The sequence below is a fragment of the Anolis sagrei genome, chromosome Y (assembly GCF_037176765.1).
Source record: "Anolis sagrei isolate rAnoSag1 chromosome Y, rAnoSag1.mat, whole genome shotgun sequence".
Classification (NCBI taxonomy): Eukaryota; Metazoa; Chordata; class Lepidosauria; order Squamata; family Dactyloidae; genus Anolis; species Anolis sagrei.
Window position 1 is genome coordinate 32,931,470 of NC_090035.1, and position 16,504 is coordinate 32,947,973.

The 16,504-nt window shown below is 45.0% G+C and overlaps 1 protein-coding gene and 1 pseudogene across 1 annotated transcript; one reads left to right on the plus strand and one right to left on the minus strand.

The window, feature by feature from the left end:
• Nucleotides 1-342: 342 nt before the first annotated feature.
• LOC137095584 (proto-oncogene tyrosine-protein kinase LCK-like) lies at nt 343-9,770 on the plus strand. Its single transcript, XM_067462364.1, has 6 exons — nt 343-415; nt 1,698-1,804; nt 2,823-2,984; nt 3,262-3,406; nt 3,904-4,035; nt 9,568-9,770. Exons 1-6 carry the CDS (start codon nt 343-345, stop codon nt 9,768-9,770), a joined length of 822 nt encoding a protein of 273 aa, XP_067318465.1.
• A 1,214-nt stretch (nt 9,771-10,984) lies between these two features.
• The window catches only part of LOC137095585 (proto-oncogene tyrosine-protein kinase LCK-like), a 45,461-nt pseudogene continuing 39,941 nt past the window's right edge, over nt 10,985-16,504 (minus strand).

Sequence of the window (16,504 nt, forward strand, 5' to 3'; positions counted from 1 at the left end):
GAGCTTTCCAATTGGCTCCTGCACAGCAGAGGAGCTCTGTGATTGGCTCTGGCGCAGGGTGGGCGGCCAAGCCTCCTCCCAGCTGTTATCGCGTCAACCAATCACCTTCGAGCCGGGAGGAGGGCAGGGAGTGGGCATTTTGAAACTTTTGAGCCTCTTTTTCCTATAAAAACGCCTCTGATCTCTGTAACCACATGCTCTGTAGGCAAATGATTGCTACATTGCATCCTTTTCAGCTGAATCACTAATAAAAACACCTCGGTGCCGCTTCTTCAACTTTGGTGAGTTTTAAGGAAATAAAAATAGCTTAAATCAGGCGTCTCCTAGCTCGCTAAAGTAGCGATGCCTCTTTGGTGGGGTCTGAGGGTCCCTCCTCCTGGGGAAGACCCTCCTAAAGTTCCTATCGACTTCACTGGTACTACTACTACTACTATTACTACTACTACTACTACTACTACTACTATAGTTGTTATTATTGTTATTATTGTTATTGCCTTTCTAAAGGTGTGGTCCTTAAAAGAAACTAAGATCTTGTTGACTTAGTTTCCATCAGCCTATACTAAACTAATTGCTCCTTGTTGACGACTTGAGACTTGGGCAGTGTGAGTTTGAATTCAAACACCCACCACTTTATAAAAGTCACTCTGCATATGCTCAGAGGCACTGTGGACACCCCGATGTCTGCATAACAACTTACAAAGCTTTTATGGTTTTAACCTGAATTGTTTTTAATATTAAAAACAAACACTATTATGTTTAATAGTGTATATATATTTGTATATTTTTAGTTGTATTGTAATGCTTTTAATTGAGAGCTGCTTTGAGTCTCCGGATGGAGAGAAAAAGCAGGATATAAATAATAATAATAATAATAAGGATTGTGGTTAATATTCATATTATTGCATTTCTCGTGTTGCATTCATCAAATCGAACACGGTTTGTGTCCTTTTTAAGGGCATATGCCGCGGCAATAAAAGCCGCAAAGAAAACTTTCTTTGCGGCCACTATTGTGTCTGCAAAGAACCGTCCGGCTGAGCTGTTCCGGATTGTCAGAGGCCTTTTAAACCCCGCCAATCTAGGCGGGATCCCTGACAACTCGGCAGCTCGCTGCAAAGCTTTTGCTCGGTTCTTTGCAGACAAAGTCGCTTTGATCCGTTCTGGTCTAGACACCATATTAAGGGCAGTCTCTAAGGATGTAACACGAGCACCTGCTTGTCTTATTTTGATGGATTCATTTCAATTGGTGAAGCCCGAGGATGTGGACAAGATACTTGGAGGAATGAGGCCTACCACGTGCATCCTAGACCCCTGCCCATCCTGGCTTCTAAAGGAGGCCAGAGGGGGATTGGCTGAGTGGGTTGAGGTGGTGGTTAATGCCTCCCTTCGGGAAGGCAGAATTCCAGCGAGCTTAAAACAAGCTATAATAAAACCGCTGTTGAAAAAACCATCACTGGACCCCACTAAATTTGACAACTTTCGGCCAGTTTCCAATCTTCCCTTTTTGGGCAAAGTCTTGGAACACGTGGTGGCCTCACAACTCCAGGTATTCTTGGGAGACATGGATTATCTGGATCTGGCACAGTCTGGTTTCAGACCGGGACATGGAACTGAGACAGTCTTGGTCACCTTAGTGGATGATCTGCACCGGGAGCTCGACAGGGGGAGTGTGTCCCTGTTGGTGCTGCTGGACCTCTCAGCGGCCTTCGATACCGTCGACCACGGTATCCTTCTGGAGCGCCTTGCAGGGATGGGTCTCGGGGGCACTCTTTTACAGTGGAATCCAGACAAGACAGAGGTACTCCTGGTCAGTCGCAAGACCGAACAGGGTATAGGGTTACAGCTTGTGCTGGATGGGGTCGCACTCCCCTTGAAGGCGCAGGTTCGCAGCTTGGGTGTGATCCTGGATTCATCGCTGAGCCTGGAACCCCAGGTCTCGGCGGTGACCAGGGGAGCATTTGCACAGCTTAGGCTTGTGCGCCAGCTGCGCCCGTACCTTGGAAAGTCTGACTTGACCACGGTAGTCCACACTCTGGTCACATCCCGCTTAGACTACTGCAACGCTCTCTACGTGGGGTTGCCTTTGAAGACGGCCCAGAAGCTCCAACTGGTCCAACGTGCGGCAGCCATGATACTAACAGGAGCGGGACGCAGGGAGCATACAACTCCCCTGCTGTACCAGCTCCACTGGCTGCCGATCTGCTACCGGGCTCAATTCAAGGTGCTGGCATTGGCCTATAAAGCCCTAAACGGTTTCGGCCCAAGATACCTAACTGACCGCCTCTCGGCCTATGAGCCCATGAGGACTTTGAGATCTTCCGGGGAGGCCCTGCTCTCGATCCCGCCTGCGTCACAGGCACGGCTGGTGGGGACGAGAGATAGGGCCTTCTCGGTGGTGGCTCCTCGGCTGTGGAACACCCTTCCCGTGGACATCAGGCTAGCCCCCTCCCTGTTGATATTCCGCAGGAAGTTAAAGACCTGGCTATTTAAGAAGGCATTTGACCAAGAAGTGCAATGACTGGTAATTTGACCATAGGAATGGAACAACGGAAATGATATCGGATTGTGGGTTGACGATGAGACGATTCGGAATGTAGTAGAAATTTTGTAGTAATACTGATGTTTTTGATAAGATGTTTTTTGATAATGATATGTTTTGTAATTTGCACTTGTGTCTTTTTATGTTGTAGACCGCGATGAGTCACCCTCGGACTGAGAATCGCGGTATATAAACGCAGTAAATAAAATAAATAAATAAATAAATAAATAAATAAATAAATAAATAAAATAAACTAAGCTCTTGTTGATGTCGGTTTTATAAAAAGCACTCTGCATATGCTCAGAGGAATTGTGGACACCCCTATGCCTGTATCACTCATTTTACTATATGTTTTCTTTCCCTCTCCATAGGGAACTTGGTGGATTTCCTCAAAGGCCCCAAAGGCAGCCGGCTGACTATCTATAAACTGCTGGACATGTCAGCCCAGGTATTAATTCTATAGTGTAGATGGACCCTCTTCTGTAAGCATTCTTTTGGGGGAGGGAGTAGGTTTGTATTTATTTTGGTTCAAAAGAGGGAGAAAACAGCTCTTACTAATGCTAGTTTGCCTGAATGTTCCTGACTACAGTGTCCAACAGCCACAGTTGTGGATAATGGGAGTTGTAGCCCCATCATTTCAATAGAACCGAACATACAGTATGAGCTGTACATTCCTGACTGTAAAAATATGGCTATTTTCTAAGCCAACCTCTTTCCCCATAAAGATCGCAGAAGGCATGGCGAAGAAAAACTACATCCATCGGGATCTAAGAGCTGCAAACATCTTGGTGTTGGAGGCGATTTCCTGCAAAATTGCCGATTTTGGATTGGCCTGGCTCATCGAGGATGATGAATACACGGCACAGGAAGGTGGGTCTGCACTATAGAATCATTGCAGTTTGACCACACTTTAACTTCCAGGGCTCAATTCTATGGAAGCCTGGGAGTTGAAATTGAATGAGGCACCAGCCCTCTTTGGCAAAGTTGAAGACCTTGCAAAACTACAGCTCCCAAGATTCTGTAGCATTGAGTTATAGTAGTTCAAGCAGAGCCAAACTGCATTAATTGCACTCTGTTCATGCCCAGAAGCATTTATATTATTCTGTCCTAAGTTACCTGAGTTGTTCCAAAACTATCTCCCAACAATACAACTGGGTTTTTTTCTCAGATGGTGACACTTTTCACAAGGATATGCAAAACAATATATTTTTCCCTTCTGTGTCATAGAAAAGTTTCAAAAGTTAGTGTAATCTGATGGAGGCAGAGTGCCTTCTTGTGGCCAGAATTCAAAAAGGGTAGAATTCAAAAGGCATTTTGAATAATAATAATAATAATAATAATAATAATAATAATCTTGTTTATTCCAGGTTCCAAGTTCCCCGTTAAGTGGACAGCTCCAGAGGCCATCAATTATGGGACGTTCACCATAAAATCTGATGTTTGGTCCTTTGGGATCCTGCTGACCGAAATCATCACTTATGGCCGGATTCCTTATCCAGGTTGGACCTTTTCAGCAGTAAAATACAGACGGATAATCTGGATTTTATATGGCAAAGCAGATGGGTCCTGAGGGGCTGGATCTACACTGCTGTATGAAATCCAGATGATCAATTTTTGGATTATATGGCAGTGTAGACTCATATAATACAGACCAAGGCAGATAATGTGGATTATCTGACTTGATAATGTGGATTATATGACAATGTAGAAGGGGCCCAAGAGCTCTTCCACACATCCATATAACCCAGAATATCGAGACAAAAAAAAATCCCACAATATCTGCTTTGAATTGAGTTATCTGAGGCCACACTGCAATATATTCCAGTTCAAAGCAGATCTTGTGAGTTTTTATTCAACTGCGTGGAAAGGGCCTACAATGCCATATAATCCAGTTCAAATAAGATAATATGGACTTTATATGCCAGCGTAGAAGGGGCCAAGTGTTTACTGTACAGGCAGTCCCCAAGTTACAGACAAGAGCGGTTCTGTAAGTTTGTTCTTAAGTTGAATTAGTTTGTAAATTGGAACAGGGACATTCTGTAAATGTAACCCCAGCAGGGCCGTAGCCAGAAAAAATTTCAGGAGGGGCCCCCACAATTGGGCCCCCACAGAAGCTGGGCCCCCACAGAAGTTGAGGAAGCAGAATCCATTTTGTTCCCTTCTGCTTCAGGATAAGCTTTGTCTTGGAGGGCACTAGAAATCTGAGTGAGTGTTTAAAAATTAACTGCTTTGAGTGTTGCTTTGTTTGAGAGGCGGGGCTTCCTGTGTTTAAAAATTAACTGCTTTGAGTGTTGCTTTGATTGAGAGGCGGGGCTTCCTGTGTTTAAAATTTGCTGCTTTGGCTGTTGCTTTGTTTGAGAGGCGGGGCTTCCTGTTCTGCTTCCTGGTTACCCTATATAAACCAGGGCCTGAAGTCAAGGGGCAGTTCGGCCCCCACAGAAGTTGAGGAAGTAGAATCCATTTTGTTCCCTTCTGCTTCAGGATTAGCTTTGTCTTAGAGGGCACTAGAAATCTGAGTGAGTGTTTAAAAATTAACTACTTTGAGTGTTCCTTTGTTTGAGAGGCGGGGCTTCCTGTGTTTAATAATTAATTGCTTTGAGTGTTGCTTTGTTTGAGAGGTGGGGCTTCCTGTTCTGCTTCCTGGTTACCCTATATAAACCAGGGATTGAAGTCAAGGGGCAATGGATTGTCCTTGATGAATGCACTGGGGATGTCGAGGAGGAGGACAACACTTTACACCTACACAATTCACACAAACAGGATCACTTTTCTGGGGACCTACACACTACATTGCGCAAAAGGGGCCCTGCCAATCCTGAAAGTAAAACGGACCTTGGTAGTAGGCGACTCCCTCCTTAGAGGAATGGAAGCCGTCATTTCCAGACTGGATGGGATGGCTCGAGAAATATGCTGCCTACCGGGGGCAAAAATACATCATATCACTCAGAGGCTCACCAGGCTCCTCAAGCCCCATCACCGTCCTCCCCTCATGTTGATTCATGTAGGAACCAATGATACTGCTAGGCATACTTTTCAAAAAATCACAAATTATTTTCGAGCTCTAGGAACAAAGCTAAAGCAATGTAATGTACAGGTGGTCTTTTCATCCCTCCTCCCAGTCATAAAACACGGTCCTACTAGGGCCAGAAAAATAGTACAGGTCAATAACTGGCTTAGAATATGGTGTCAGGAGGAACGCTTTGGCTTCCTTGACCATGGCCTGCTTTTCCAGGAGGATGGCCTACTGGCAAGGGCTGGGGTGCATCTCACACAAGTAGGAAAACACCTTTTTGCTCACAGACTCGCAAACCTCATTAGGTGCACTTTAAACTAGGCCCACTGGGGGAAGGGGACAACAGCCTTGCGAACACTACTTTACCCACAATGTCAGGGAACCGCCAGAAGGCTAAACGGAGGGCTGCACAAACACAAAAAGGACCAAGTAACGAAAGCATAATAATCCCAATTAAACAGCTCAGGGGAAGATCTCAGGGGCTCACATGTCTTTACACTAATGCACAGAGCATGGGAAATAAACATGACGAACTCCAACTTTTAGCACAACACCACAAATATGATATCATAGGCATCACTGAAACCTGGTGGGATGACTCCTATTGCTGGAATGTAGACATCGAGGGCTATAACCTCTTTCACAGAAACCGAACAAAGGGGAGAGGAGGCGGAGTAGCCTTATATGTCAAAAACTCTTATGCTGCAGAAGAAATGCATGACAGCAATCCGGGAAACCAGCTTGCAAGCATCTGGATAAGAATCAAGGGAACTGAGACTCAAAAAGATCTTGCTGTAGGAGTCTACTACAGACCTCCAAGCCAGGAGGAAGAACTTGATGAAGTCTTCTGCCAACAGTTGACCAAACAGGCACAGAGAAGAGATGTAGTAGTCATGGGCGATTTCAACTATCCCGATATTTGCTGGAAAACAAACTCGGCCAAGAGTACAAAGTCCAACAAATTCCTCGCTTGCCTTGCAGACAATTTCATGGTCCAGAAGGTAGAAGAAGCAACAAGGGGACTGGCTACTCTTGATCTCATCCTAACAAATGCGGAGGACCTGATCGATGCAGTTGAAGTGGTAGGATCCTTAGGGGCAAGTGACATGTGCTCCTGCAATTTGAGGTACAAAGGAAGGCCGAAACAAAGACAAGTCAAACCCGCATTTTGGACTTTAGGAGAGCTGATTTCCAAAAAATGAAGGAAACACTGAGCAGCATTCTGTGGACACAGATACTAAAAGACAAGGGAGTTACGGATGGATGGGAGTTTCTCAAGAGTGAAATACTCAAGGCGCAGTTGCAAACCGTGCCAACAAAAAGAAAAAATAGGACAAGTGCAAAGAAGCCAGAATGGATGTCCAAAGAACTTCTAACTGTGCTGAAACACAAAAGAGACATGCACAATAACTGGAAAAATGAGAAATCACCAAAGAAGAATTCAAACAAATAACCAACACCTGTAGGGAAAAGGTCCGCAAGGCTAAAGCACAAAACGAGCTCAGGCTTGCCAGGGACATTAAAAACAATAAAAAGGGCTTCTATTCTTATGTCAGTAGAAAAAGGAAAAACAAGGAGGCGATAGGGCCTCTTCGAGGAGAAGATGGGGCAATGCTGACAGGGGATAGGGAAAAGGCAGAACTACTAAATACCTTCTTTGCCTCGGTCTTCTCACAAAAAGAAAGTCATCTTCAACCTCAGCAAGATGGACTGGATGAGGGATTTGAGGACATCCAACCCCAAATTGGGAAACAAGTTGTACAGGAATACCTGGCCGCTCTAAATGAGTTCAAGTCCCCATGGCCAGATCAACTACACCCAAGAGTATTGAAGGAACTAGCAGAAGTCATTTCGGAACCATTGGCAACAATCTTTGAGAGTTCTTGGAGAACAGGAGAAGTTCCAGCAGATTGGAGGAGGGCCAAAGGGAAAAAAGGATGACCCAAACAACTACTGTCCGGTCAGCCTCACGTCGATACCAGGCAAGATTATGGAAAAGATTGTTAATGAAGTGGTCTCTAAACACTTAGAAACAAATGCGGTCATTGCTAATAGTCAACATGGATTTATCAAAAACAAGTCATGCCAGACTAATCTGATCTCTTTTTTTGATAGAATTACAAGCTGGGTAGATGCAGGGAATGCCGTGGATGTAGCGTACCTGGATTTCAGTAAGGCCTTCGACAAGGTCTCCCATGACCTTCTGGCAAGGAAACTCCAATGCCTAGTCCAATGTGGGCTAGGCAATGTGGGCTAGGAAACTCCAATGCCTAGTCCAATGTGGGCTAGGCAAAACTACAGTGAGGTGGATCTGTAATTGGTTAAATGGACGAACCCAGAGGGTGCTCGCCAATGCTTCCTCTTCATCCTGGAAAGAAGTGACAAGTGGAGTGCCGCAGGGTTCCGTCCTGGGCCCGATCCTGTTCAACATCTTTATTAATGACTTAGATGAAGGGTTAAAGGGCAGGATCATCAAGTTTGCAGACGACATCAAATTGGGAGGGATAGCCAATACTCCAGAGGACAGGAGCAGGATTCAAAACGATCTTGACAGATTAGAGAGATGGGCCAAAATTAACAAAATGAAGTTCAACAGTGACAAATGCAAGATACTCCACTTTGGCAGGAAAAACAAAATGCAAAGATACAGAATGGGAGATGCCTTGCTCGAGAGCAGTACGTGTGAAAAAGACCTTGGAGTCCTCGTGGACAACAAGTTAAACATGAGCCAACAATGTGATGAGGTAGCAAAATTTCACGGGGGGTGGGGGGTGGGGTTTGAAACCTGCCTCCTAGCTCACGCTGAAGCCAAGAGCACAGCAGGGGGCAGAGCAGCCTTCAGTAGCCTGCAGCTCTGCCCCTGTCAACCACCTCCACCAAGTCTGCCCTCCTTAAAGAGAGCATTCACCCCCCCCCAACTTGGTTGCTTCACTACATCGGCTATTGCTGCAAGTAATGACAGTGTGAATAAATTGTCAATATTTGCTTGAGATAGTGCTTGCAGTTCTGGAGGGACTCTTAATTTTTTGCATCTCATAGACTTAGCATGAGGATTTGGTTAACCAGTTAAAATTCATGAGTAAACCAGTTTTTTTTTTTAAAAAAAAATCTGAAACATTTCAGGGGGGAGGGTTGAACCCCTAAAACCACCCCTTGCTACAGGCCTGAATCCCTGCCTGCCTGCCTGCCTGCCTGTATCTGTCTATCTATCTATCTATCTATCTATCTATCTATCTATCTGTCGAGGCATCTATCTAGACATCTATCTCTCTCTAAGCTTTGGATCACATTTGGAAGGGTTCACACCCTTGTGGTGTTTCTTTTGCTGTCTGTGTCCCTGTTCAGAAGATTCTGTGGCGGAATGAAAATCATGCGTATTTCACATTTTACCAGTCCACATGCTGTCTTGCCAGAGAAAAGATGTGTTATGCAGGTGGTCAGTAAAGAACAGAAAGTTTATTCTTTAAAATGCAGAGCAACATATATACAGCCATGTAAACAGTTGTATTGACTCACACAATGTCCTGTGAGAGAGATTCCACTGGTCCATGTGAAAGACCCTCTTCCAGCAGCTCAGAAGCAAAATCTGTTTCTCTGCAAGCTCTTGTACAGCTAACAGTTTAAATATGTAGCTGTTGCCAAAACTCCCAGGCTCAGCTAGCCTCTTCAATGTAGCCCAACCAATCAGCTTCATGCTTTGCATTTTTCAGTTAACACACTCACCAACTGATTTTTACATCCTTTAACAGATTCCGTCTCATTTTCTGTCCCTGTGAGAATCGAATTTTAGAACATGTGGCTTGTTCTGGAAACAAGGACTGACCCTAAAGCTTCAGTGGAGACACCTTTTCCCCCTGATAATAATTCTTTCAGGAGTAGATTTCCCTTTCGAGAGGCACATGTCTCTCACTTCATGTTGTCCCAGCCCTGTTCTTCTCTAGGACTCAGATGTTTGTAACTCAGGGATGACCTGTATTTGCCCCCAGCACTTTTCCTTCTCCTCTCCTTGTGTCTCCAGGGATGAGCAACCCAGAGGTCATCCAGAACCTTGAGCAAGGCTACCGGATGCCACCCCCAGAGAACTGCCCGCCTGAGCTTTTCCAGCTGATGCTCCAGTGCTGGAAGGACAGCCCCGAGCAGCAGCCCACCTTTGAGTTCCTGAAAGGGGTCCTGGAGGACTTTTTCACTGCCACTGAAGGGCAATATGAGCAGCAGGTCTGAACAAATGGAGGGCCACTGCCTGAACCTTAAGACAACGTCTCCCCATCATCTGCTCCCTCCTGGGATGGCATCATTGAAAAGATGCTGGATTGAATCCATTTATCTGGAACCCATGATGGATGGAATCTTTTAGGGCAGGAATCCCATCCTCTTGGTCCTAGGGCGCACCTACACTGTGGAATGAATATGGTACAACGCCACTTTCACAGCCATGGCTCAATGCTTAATAGGGTCTTGGGACTTCTCGTTTGGTGAAAGATTGGGTACGTCTACACTGTAGAATGAATGCAGTTTGGCCCCGCTTAAATTTCTATGGCTTGACGCTACAGGGTCCTGAGAGTTGTAGTTTAATAATGTATTAGCGTTGCCCAGGTTTCGCTGCTTTTTTCCCTTCTTTCTCTTTCCTCCCTTATACCTTCCCTCCTTTTCCTTCTTTCAATCCATCCAACCTTTTTTCCCTTTTCTTTGTCCCCTTCCCTGCCTTCTTTCCTGCCTTTCTTTTTCTCTTCTTTCCTTTTTCTTTCTCTCCTTCCCTTATTTTTCTTTCCTTTCCTCTTCCTACCTCTTTCTTACACTCCCCTCCTTCTCCTTACCTTTCTCTTCCTTCCTTTTTCTTTCTTTCCCCTCCCTTTTCCTTTCCCTTTCCTTCCTTCCTTCTTCTTTCTTCCCCCTCCCTCTCTTTTCTTTTCATTTCCTTTTCTCTTCCTTCCTTCCTCTTTCTCGCACTCCTTCCCTGCCATCTCCTTTCCTTTTTTCCTTCCTTCCTTCCGTCCTTCCTTTTCCTTTCTTTCCCCTCCATCCTGTCTCCTGTTGATTAAAGGACATTTAATCAACTACCAAGCTTGCAAACTCTGTTTTGTCTGTTTGTTAAAAATTTGTTTAAACTGTAATACAATTGTCTGGTTGCTACTGACACGATAAATAAATAAATAAGGCTCAGCACCATGGGTGGATCCATTAAAGTTCGGACTAATTCCTGGAGCGGGTTGGCCATTCTCACCAACAAAAGGGACACCAGTTGCCATTGCTAAAGAGACACAAAACTATTACACTTTCCACACAATTTGAAAAGGATTCTGTTCCCGGTTTAAATGTGTTATTTCCTGTTTAATTGTGCAGGCCTTACTTGGGTGAATCCATTCAAGTTCAGACTAATGCCCGTATTGAGTTAGCCATCTCAACTATGGAAAGGACCCTGGTCACCATTGCTAGAGTTACACAGAACAGACTGCAAAATGTAAGAAATTTTGTTTGATCGTGTTACCTTTCTCTATGAACTCTGTGATAATGTACATGGGCCTCTGGGTGACCATCGCATAGAGGCGCACCAGGCGCAGGTGACACAGCTTCTTCATGAGATTGGCCTACGCCAAGAAAACTTCAGGGGACATGCTGCCCTGCTTCAGGCTTTTGATGGCCACCTTGGTGTGGCCATTGTAAATCCCTACCAAGGGAGACAGAGCAATCTGGTCAAACATTGGAACAGAAGAAAACGGTATTTTCTAGCCAGGAGACACCACCAGCAATCCATCAGGAAGACAAAGGCCCCTTCCACACTGCTGTATAAAATCCACATTGAACTGGATTATATGGTAGTGTGGCCTCAGATATTGTGGATGTTTACATTTGCTTAGATGTTTACATTTGCTTCATAGAATAATGGGACATGCTGACATGGAAGTCTTAAAGAAAACTCTGAATTTGTGCCCAGAACATGAGGTTGAAAAATGTTATTTTGATTTAAGTTGTGCGATCTGTGATGAGATAAAATCTGAACCGATTAAGTTTTACAAGAAATCCAAGATTAGAGCTGAGAGACTTTTTCAAATAGGGCATATTAGTGTTGCAGGACCTTACCAACCAAGTGGTGGAATGTCAAAATATACTATGTTAATAGTTGATAGATTAACTAAATTTGGATCCATTTATTTCTTGAAAGATTTGTCTGAGGCAACTGAGAAGCTCAAAAGTTGGTTAAAAATGGTTGAAAATGTCTTTGATGCACAACTGGAAACTTTGTATATTGATGAAGGAGCTGAAGTGTGTGTTGATGAGTTAAAACAATTTGTGCAGTCAAAAGGGATTGAAGTTATTGAAATGAGTCAACTCAAGAATGAGGAAGGAATTGCAGATAAAAGATTGGAATATCTAAATGAAATGAAAAAATGTTATTTAAAGATGGGGAAATAGCAAATACACTTTGGCCTGAAGCAGTCCATACAGCTAATTACATAATGAATCGTTTGTGGGATTAGGTGTTGGATGATATTCCTTTTCGTAAACTGTATGGTTATGCACCAAGTTTCAAACACATGAGGATCTTTGGTCACTATGCAAATGTGTTATTGTCTGAAAAAAGGAAAAACAAGTGTTATCATGAAATGTATTTTCTAGGCTATCATAAAGATTGTCTAAAATTCTTAAGCTCACCACAAACAGTTAGGTTAACGAGAGTGGCATATTTTCCAAGACTGAGAGACTGGAAGGACATACACACTAACACACAAAATTTACATGGTTTGCCCATGAAGAGAGAGGAGAGAACAGTTGCACCAGGTGCAGAGATTGAGCAGAAGCAGAGACAAGAGGTAAAGATTGAGCCAGATACACGTAGAAAGGAAAGGAGTGTTGTCACAGGTACAGAAGTGAAGAAGAAACATGAGTCAGAAAAACATACACAAAGGATGAGATAACAGTTAAGCCATGTGCAGAAGTGAAGCAGACACTGCAAGAGAAAGTAGAACAAGGTGCACATTCCAAGTCAGAAGTAGAATCACCAAAGAGTAAGGGAAAAATGACAAAAACACCTGAAAGAGTGTGCAAGTGAAGAAGGAACCCGTGTCACCTGGAGGGAAGATATTTGCAGAGAAAGTTAGTGATATAAGCAAACAAGATGAGATAAAATACATGCAGTACCATAATTTGGCCACTGGGAGTACTGAAACAGTTGCAGTAGGGAAAGACTATACTACATGGGATGATGGAGATTGCTAGTATCCACAAGGGTCAAGAGTGTTATGAAATGAAATGAATTTGTTTTGATTTGGTTTAGAGTGACAAAAATGTAGTAATGCTAAGTATTTGAAACTGTGTTCAGTTAAAGCGTAGGTGCATTTGTTAGAAATGCAATGTGTTTTATGTATTGTAGTTTTGCCATGTGTATTGCTAAGATTTTATGATGCATTCATTTCCCCTGTATTGTTGTATTGATGTATTGAGACTAAGAAGTTAAAACATGAGGTGGAATTTAAAGAGTTCAAAGAGTTATAATGGTTATGAAATGATTATGAAATGTAATTGTAATTAAAGTATTGAGGCAATGAAGTATAGAAGTTATAATGAGGAAATGTATTAAGAAGAAATGAAGGAATGATATGTATTAAGAAATAATATGTAATATGTAATAAGAAGTAATGAAGAGAAGTAAATGTGTGTATTGGAAAGATTATAGAATCACAGAGATATATTATGAAATGAAGAGCAGTAATTATATGGATTTAATATGTAAAAGAAATGCAGAAATGTATGGAGATATGATTGTATGTACTAAGACATTATAAGATTGCAGGAATAATTAGAGGAAATTATTGTGTGTATAAAAGTTACAATGAAGCAATGCAGAGATACATGGAGAAGGAATTATTATATGTGTTAAAGATATAATGGAAACAAACAGAGGTAATTATATGTAATGGAAATGTTATCAGATTGCAAGGAAGTTGAGAAAAGCAAATGAAGGATGGTTATTATAGAAGTTAAGAATAGCAGGCAAATGTTTAAGAGTAAACAGTGAAATTAAAGAGTAAGAATAAGCGAATACTAAAGTTAAGAGTTAAGAGTTAATAGTTAAGATGTTACAATTATGCAGACCACATGTATGTATTAGAGTTATTGAACCACATTGAAAAAAGAGGGGATTGTCAGGATAATTGGAAGTATTATATGTATGTTTTTCAATGTGTTAATAATGTGTATTCATATGTATTCCAAGATAGATTTAATGATTGATTCAGTTATTTTCAGCTGTGTGTTAGAATTGTAGTCATTAGAGGCATAGAATCATAGAATCAAAGAGTTGGAAGAGACCTCATGGGCCATCCAGTCCAACCCCCTGCCAAGAAGCAGGAATTGCATTCAAATCAGCCCTGACAAATGGCCATCCAGCCTCTGCTTAAAAGCTTCCAAAGAAGGAGCCTCCACCACACTCCGGGGCAGAGAGTTCCACTGCTGAACGGCTCTCACAGTCAGGAAGTTCTTCCTAATGTTCAGATTGAATCTCCTCTCTTGTAGTTTGAAGCCATTGTTCTGCGTCCTAGTCTCCAAGGAAGCAGAAAACAAGCTTGCTCCCTCCTCCCTGTGGCTTCCTCTCACATATTTATACATGGCTATTTGTCAGGATGTGCCTTCATGTTTCCAAGAGATTCCAAGAAGTCTTCTTCCTGACACTGTCCTGACACTAGAGGGAGTAGCCATGATAGATTAGTTTATAGTAGGGCCATCTGGGCCAAGCTTTCACTTTGAAGATGTGGGAAAGGAATTGTAGTCTAAACTGTGATAAGCCAAGGGGGGAAGGGGGGAGCGAGGCCAGGAGGGGGATTGGGAGAATCCTGGCGGGAAACCTCAGTTCTCTCTTTGCTGTTGTACTGTATGGGCTGAATAAACCACAATTCCAGGATCTGTACTTGTGAGTGTGTGTTTCATTCTAAGACCCAGCGGTACCTGACATAAAGAGAGAACTCACAACTTCTTGCTCAACCTGTGAGGACTACAACCATCCGGGGAAAGAGCATGTTCCAGGAAGGAGAGATCCTGATGGGAGCCGAGGGAAGCATCGGAGCTTCCCCTTCCCAGGGGCTGGAGGACGAGAGGATCGAGGACGAGGGATCGTCCCAGGAAGGAGACGTGGAGATAGAAGGAGAGGGCCCAGCAGTGCCTGAAGACTGGAGGGGCCCCCGGACTTCCACGCAGATGCCTTCCAGGAAGGATGTAACCATGAGACGCAAGCTACCCATGTTGGGACTGCAGGAACCTCGCAGGGAACCCTCGCCCCTCAGCAGCGCATCGGTGCTGCCGGCGCAACACTTCGGGGAGAAAGTGGATGCGATGGAGGGAATGCTGCAAACTTTTTCATTCCAACTGGATGAGATGAGAAAAGAGATAGCAACGTCGTGGAGAACCACGCTAGAAGAGAGAGGGCAGCGACGCTCTAATCCACAAGGTATGGGGCGTGGGTATCGGCCTTCGGGGAGAGTGGCGTTCGCCATGGAGGGAGAGCCGCTCCACCCCCCCCCCCCCGGGGCCTCGGCATTCACCTCGGGATGGGCGGGGAGAAGCCAACTACATGGAGGCCCCGGGAGAGGAGAGCTGCGCGTAAAGTTCAACGGAGACCCCAAGCAGCTCTCCTATTTCATCACAAACGTGAGACATTTTATGGAGGACTATGATGAATCCTTCCCCTCAGAGGGAGCGATGATCCATGCAGTGGGGGCCAATTTGAAGGACGCTGCGGCCGATTGGCTCATGCAAATGTATGATACCTGGGCGCCTGAGTTGAGGAGACTAGATGACTTCTTGGGAGCGCTCCGGGAGAGATTTCAGGATCCCTTGGCGGAGGAGAAGGCGAAAGGACAGCTTAAAAAAATCTACCAGGGCAACAAGACTGTCTCTGAATATGCCTTGGAGTTCAAAGCCATTGCAGGCAGGATTAGAGACTGGTCGGAAGCCACCAAGCTCGAATACTTCCGAGCGGGCTTGCGCTCCGATGTGTTGGAATGGTCACTGCACCGGAGCAACCCAACCACACTCGAGGATTGGATTGTGCTGGTGGGGAGGGTCGAGTGTGACCAGGAGCAGATGCCACGCAGAGTGAGAGAGAGAGGGCGAACCCGGCACCCCGCAGCAGGCCCGCAGGGAGGGTCGCGACGCCCCTCGCCCAGAGGAAGGTCAGCCAGCCGCGAGAGGAAAGGGAGGAGGGGCCCCTGCTTCGCATGCGGCCAGGAGGGGCACAGAGCGGCGGAATGCCCAAGAGGACGCAACCCCCCCAATGCTCCCAAGCCTGACAAGACACCTCCCGCGAGGCCAGCGCCAGGAACCAAATCCACGAAGGGGAAAGCCTCCACGGCGGTGGAAACCGCTTTGGCCCCGCACCAGCTTCCTGCAGAGGAGGAGGCGGACCTGGAGGACGCAGACAGAGATTCCTACCTGGCGGGAAACGGGCAAGATCTCCTGTAAGAGGCACCGCCAACAGGAAGATCGTGAAGACGTCAGGCGGTGAGTTAAAGAAACTAAATTGTGATGTGCTTAAAATGACTGTGACTGGCCAACCCCAAATCTGGACTGAGAATAAAAACTGAAGCCATGCTAGATTGCGGGTGCACCAGGTGCCTAATCACCCCCTCCCTGGCAGCCAAATTGGGAGTTGAGCCCGAGGCATTAAAGACGCCAGTCATTTTTTCCCAGTTGGATGGGACAGCAGCACACGGGGCCCCAGTAAGGGAAAAAACAGACTATTTACACCTGGAGATGGGGACCCACAGGGAGTCCCTGCAGTTTGTGATATCCCCCATGGCCCATCAGCCGGTCATACTAGGAATCCCATGGCTGAAATGGCAAAACCCTCAAATCAACTGGGCCGAGGGAGTGTTTACCTTCGCAGATGGAGAGTATAGGCCTACGGGGCTCAGCCAGACCCCTCCCCCTACACAAATACAAGGGGCGCAGGCAGAGGCGACTCC

Excerpts from the sequence above, each read along its gene's own strand:
- LOC137095584 (XM_067462364.1), top strand. The coding sequence starts at position 343 with ATGCCTCTTTGGTGGGGTCTGAGGGTCCCTCCTCCTGGGGAAGACCCT. Across the intron at positions 416-1,697 it reads AGTTCCTATCGACTTCACTG|CGGCCTTCGATACCGTCGAC; the intron begins GTACTACTACTA and ends TGGACCTCTCAG. Across the intron at positions 4,036-9,567 it reads TGGCCGGATTCCTTATCCAG|GGATGAGCAACCCAGAGGTC; the intron begins GTTGGACCTTTT and ends TTGTGTCTCCAG.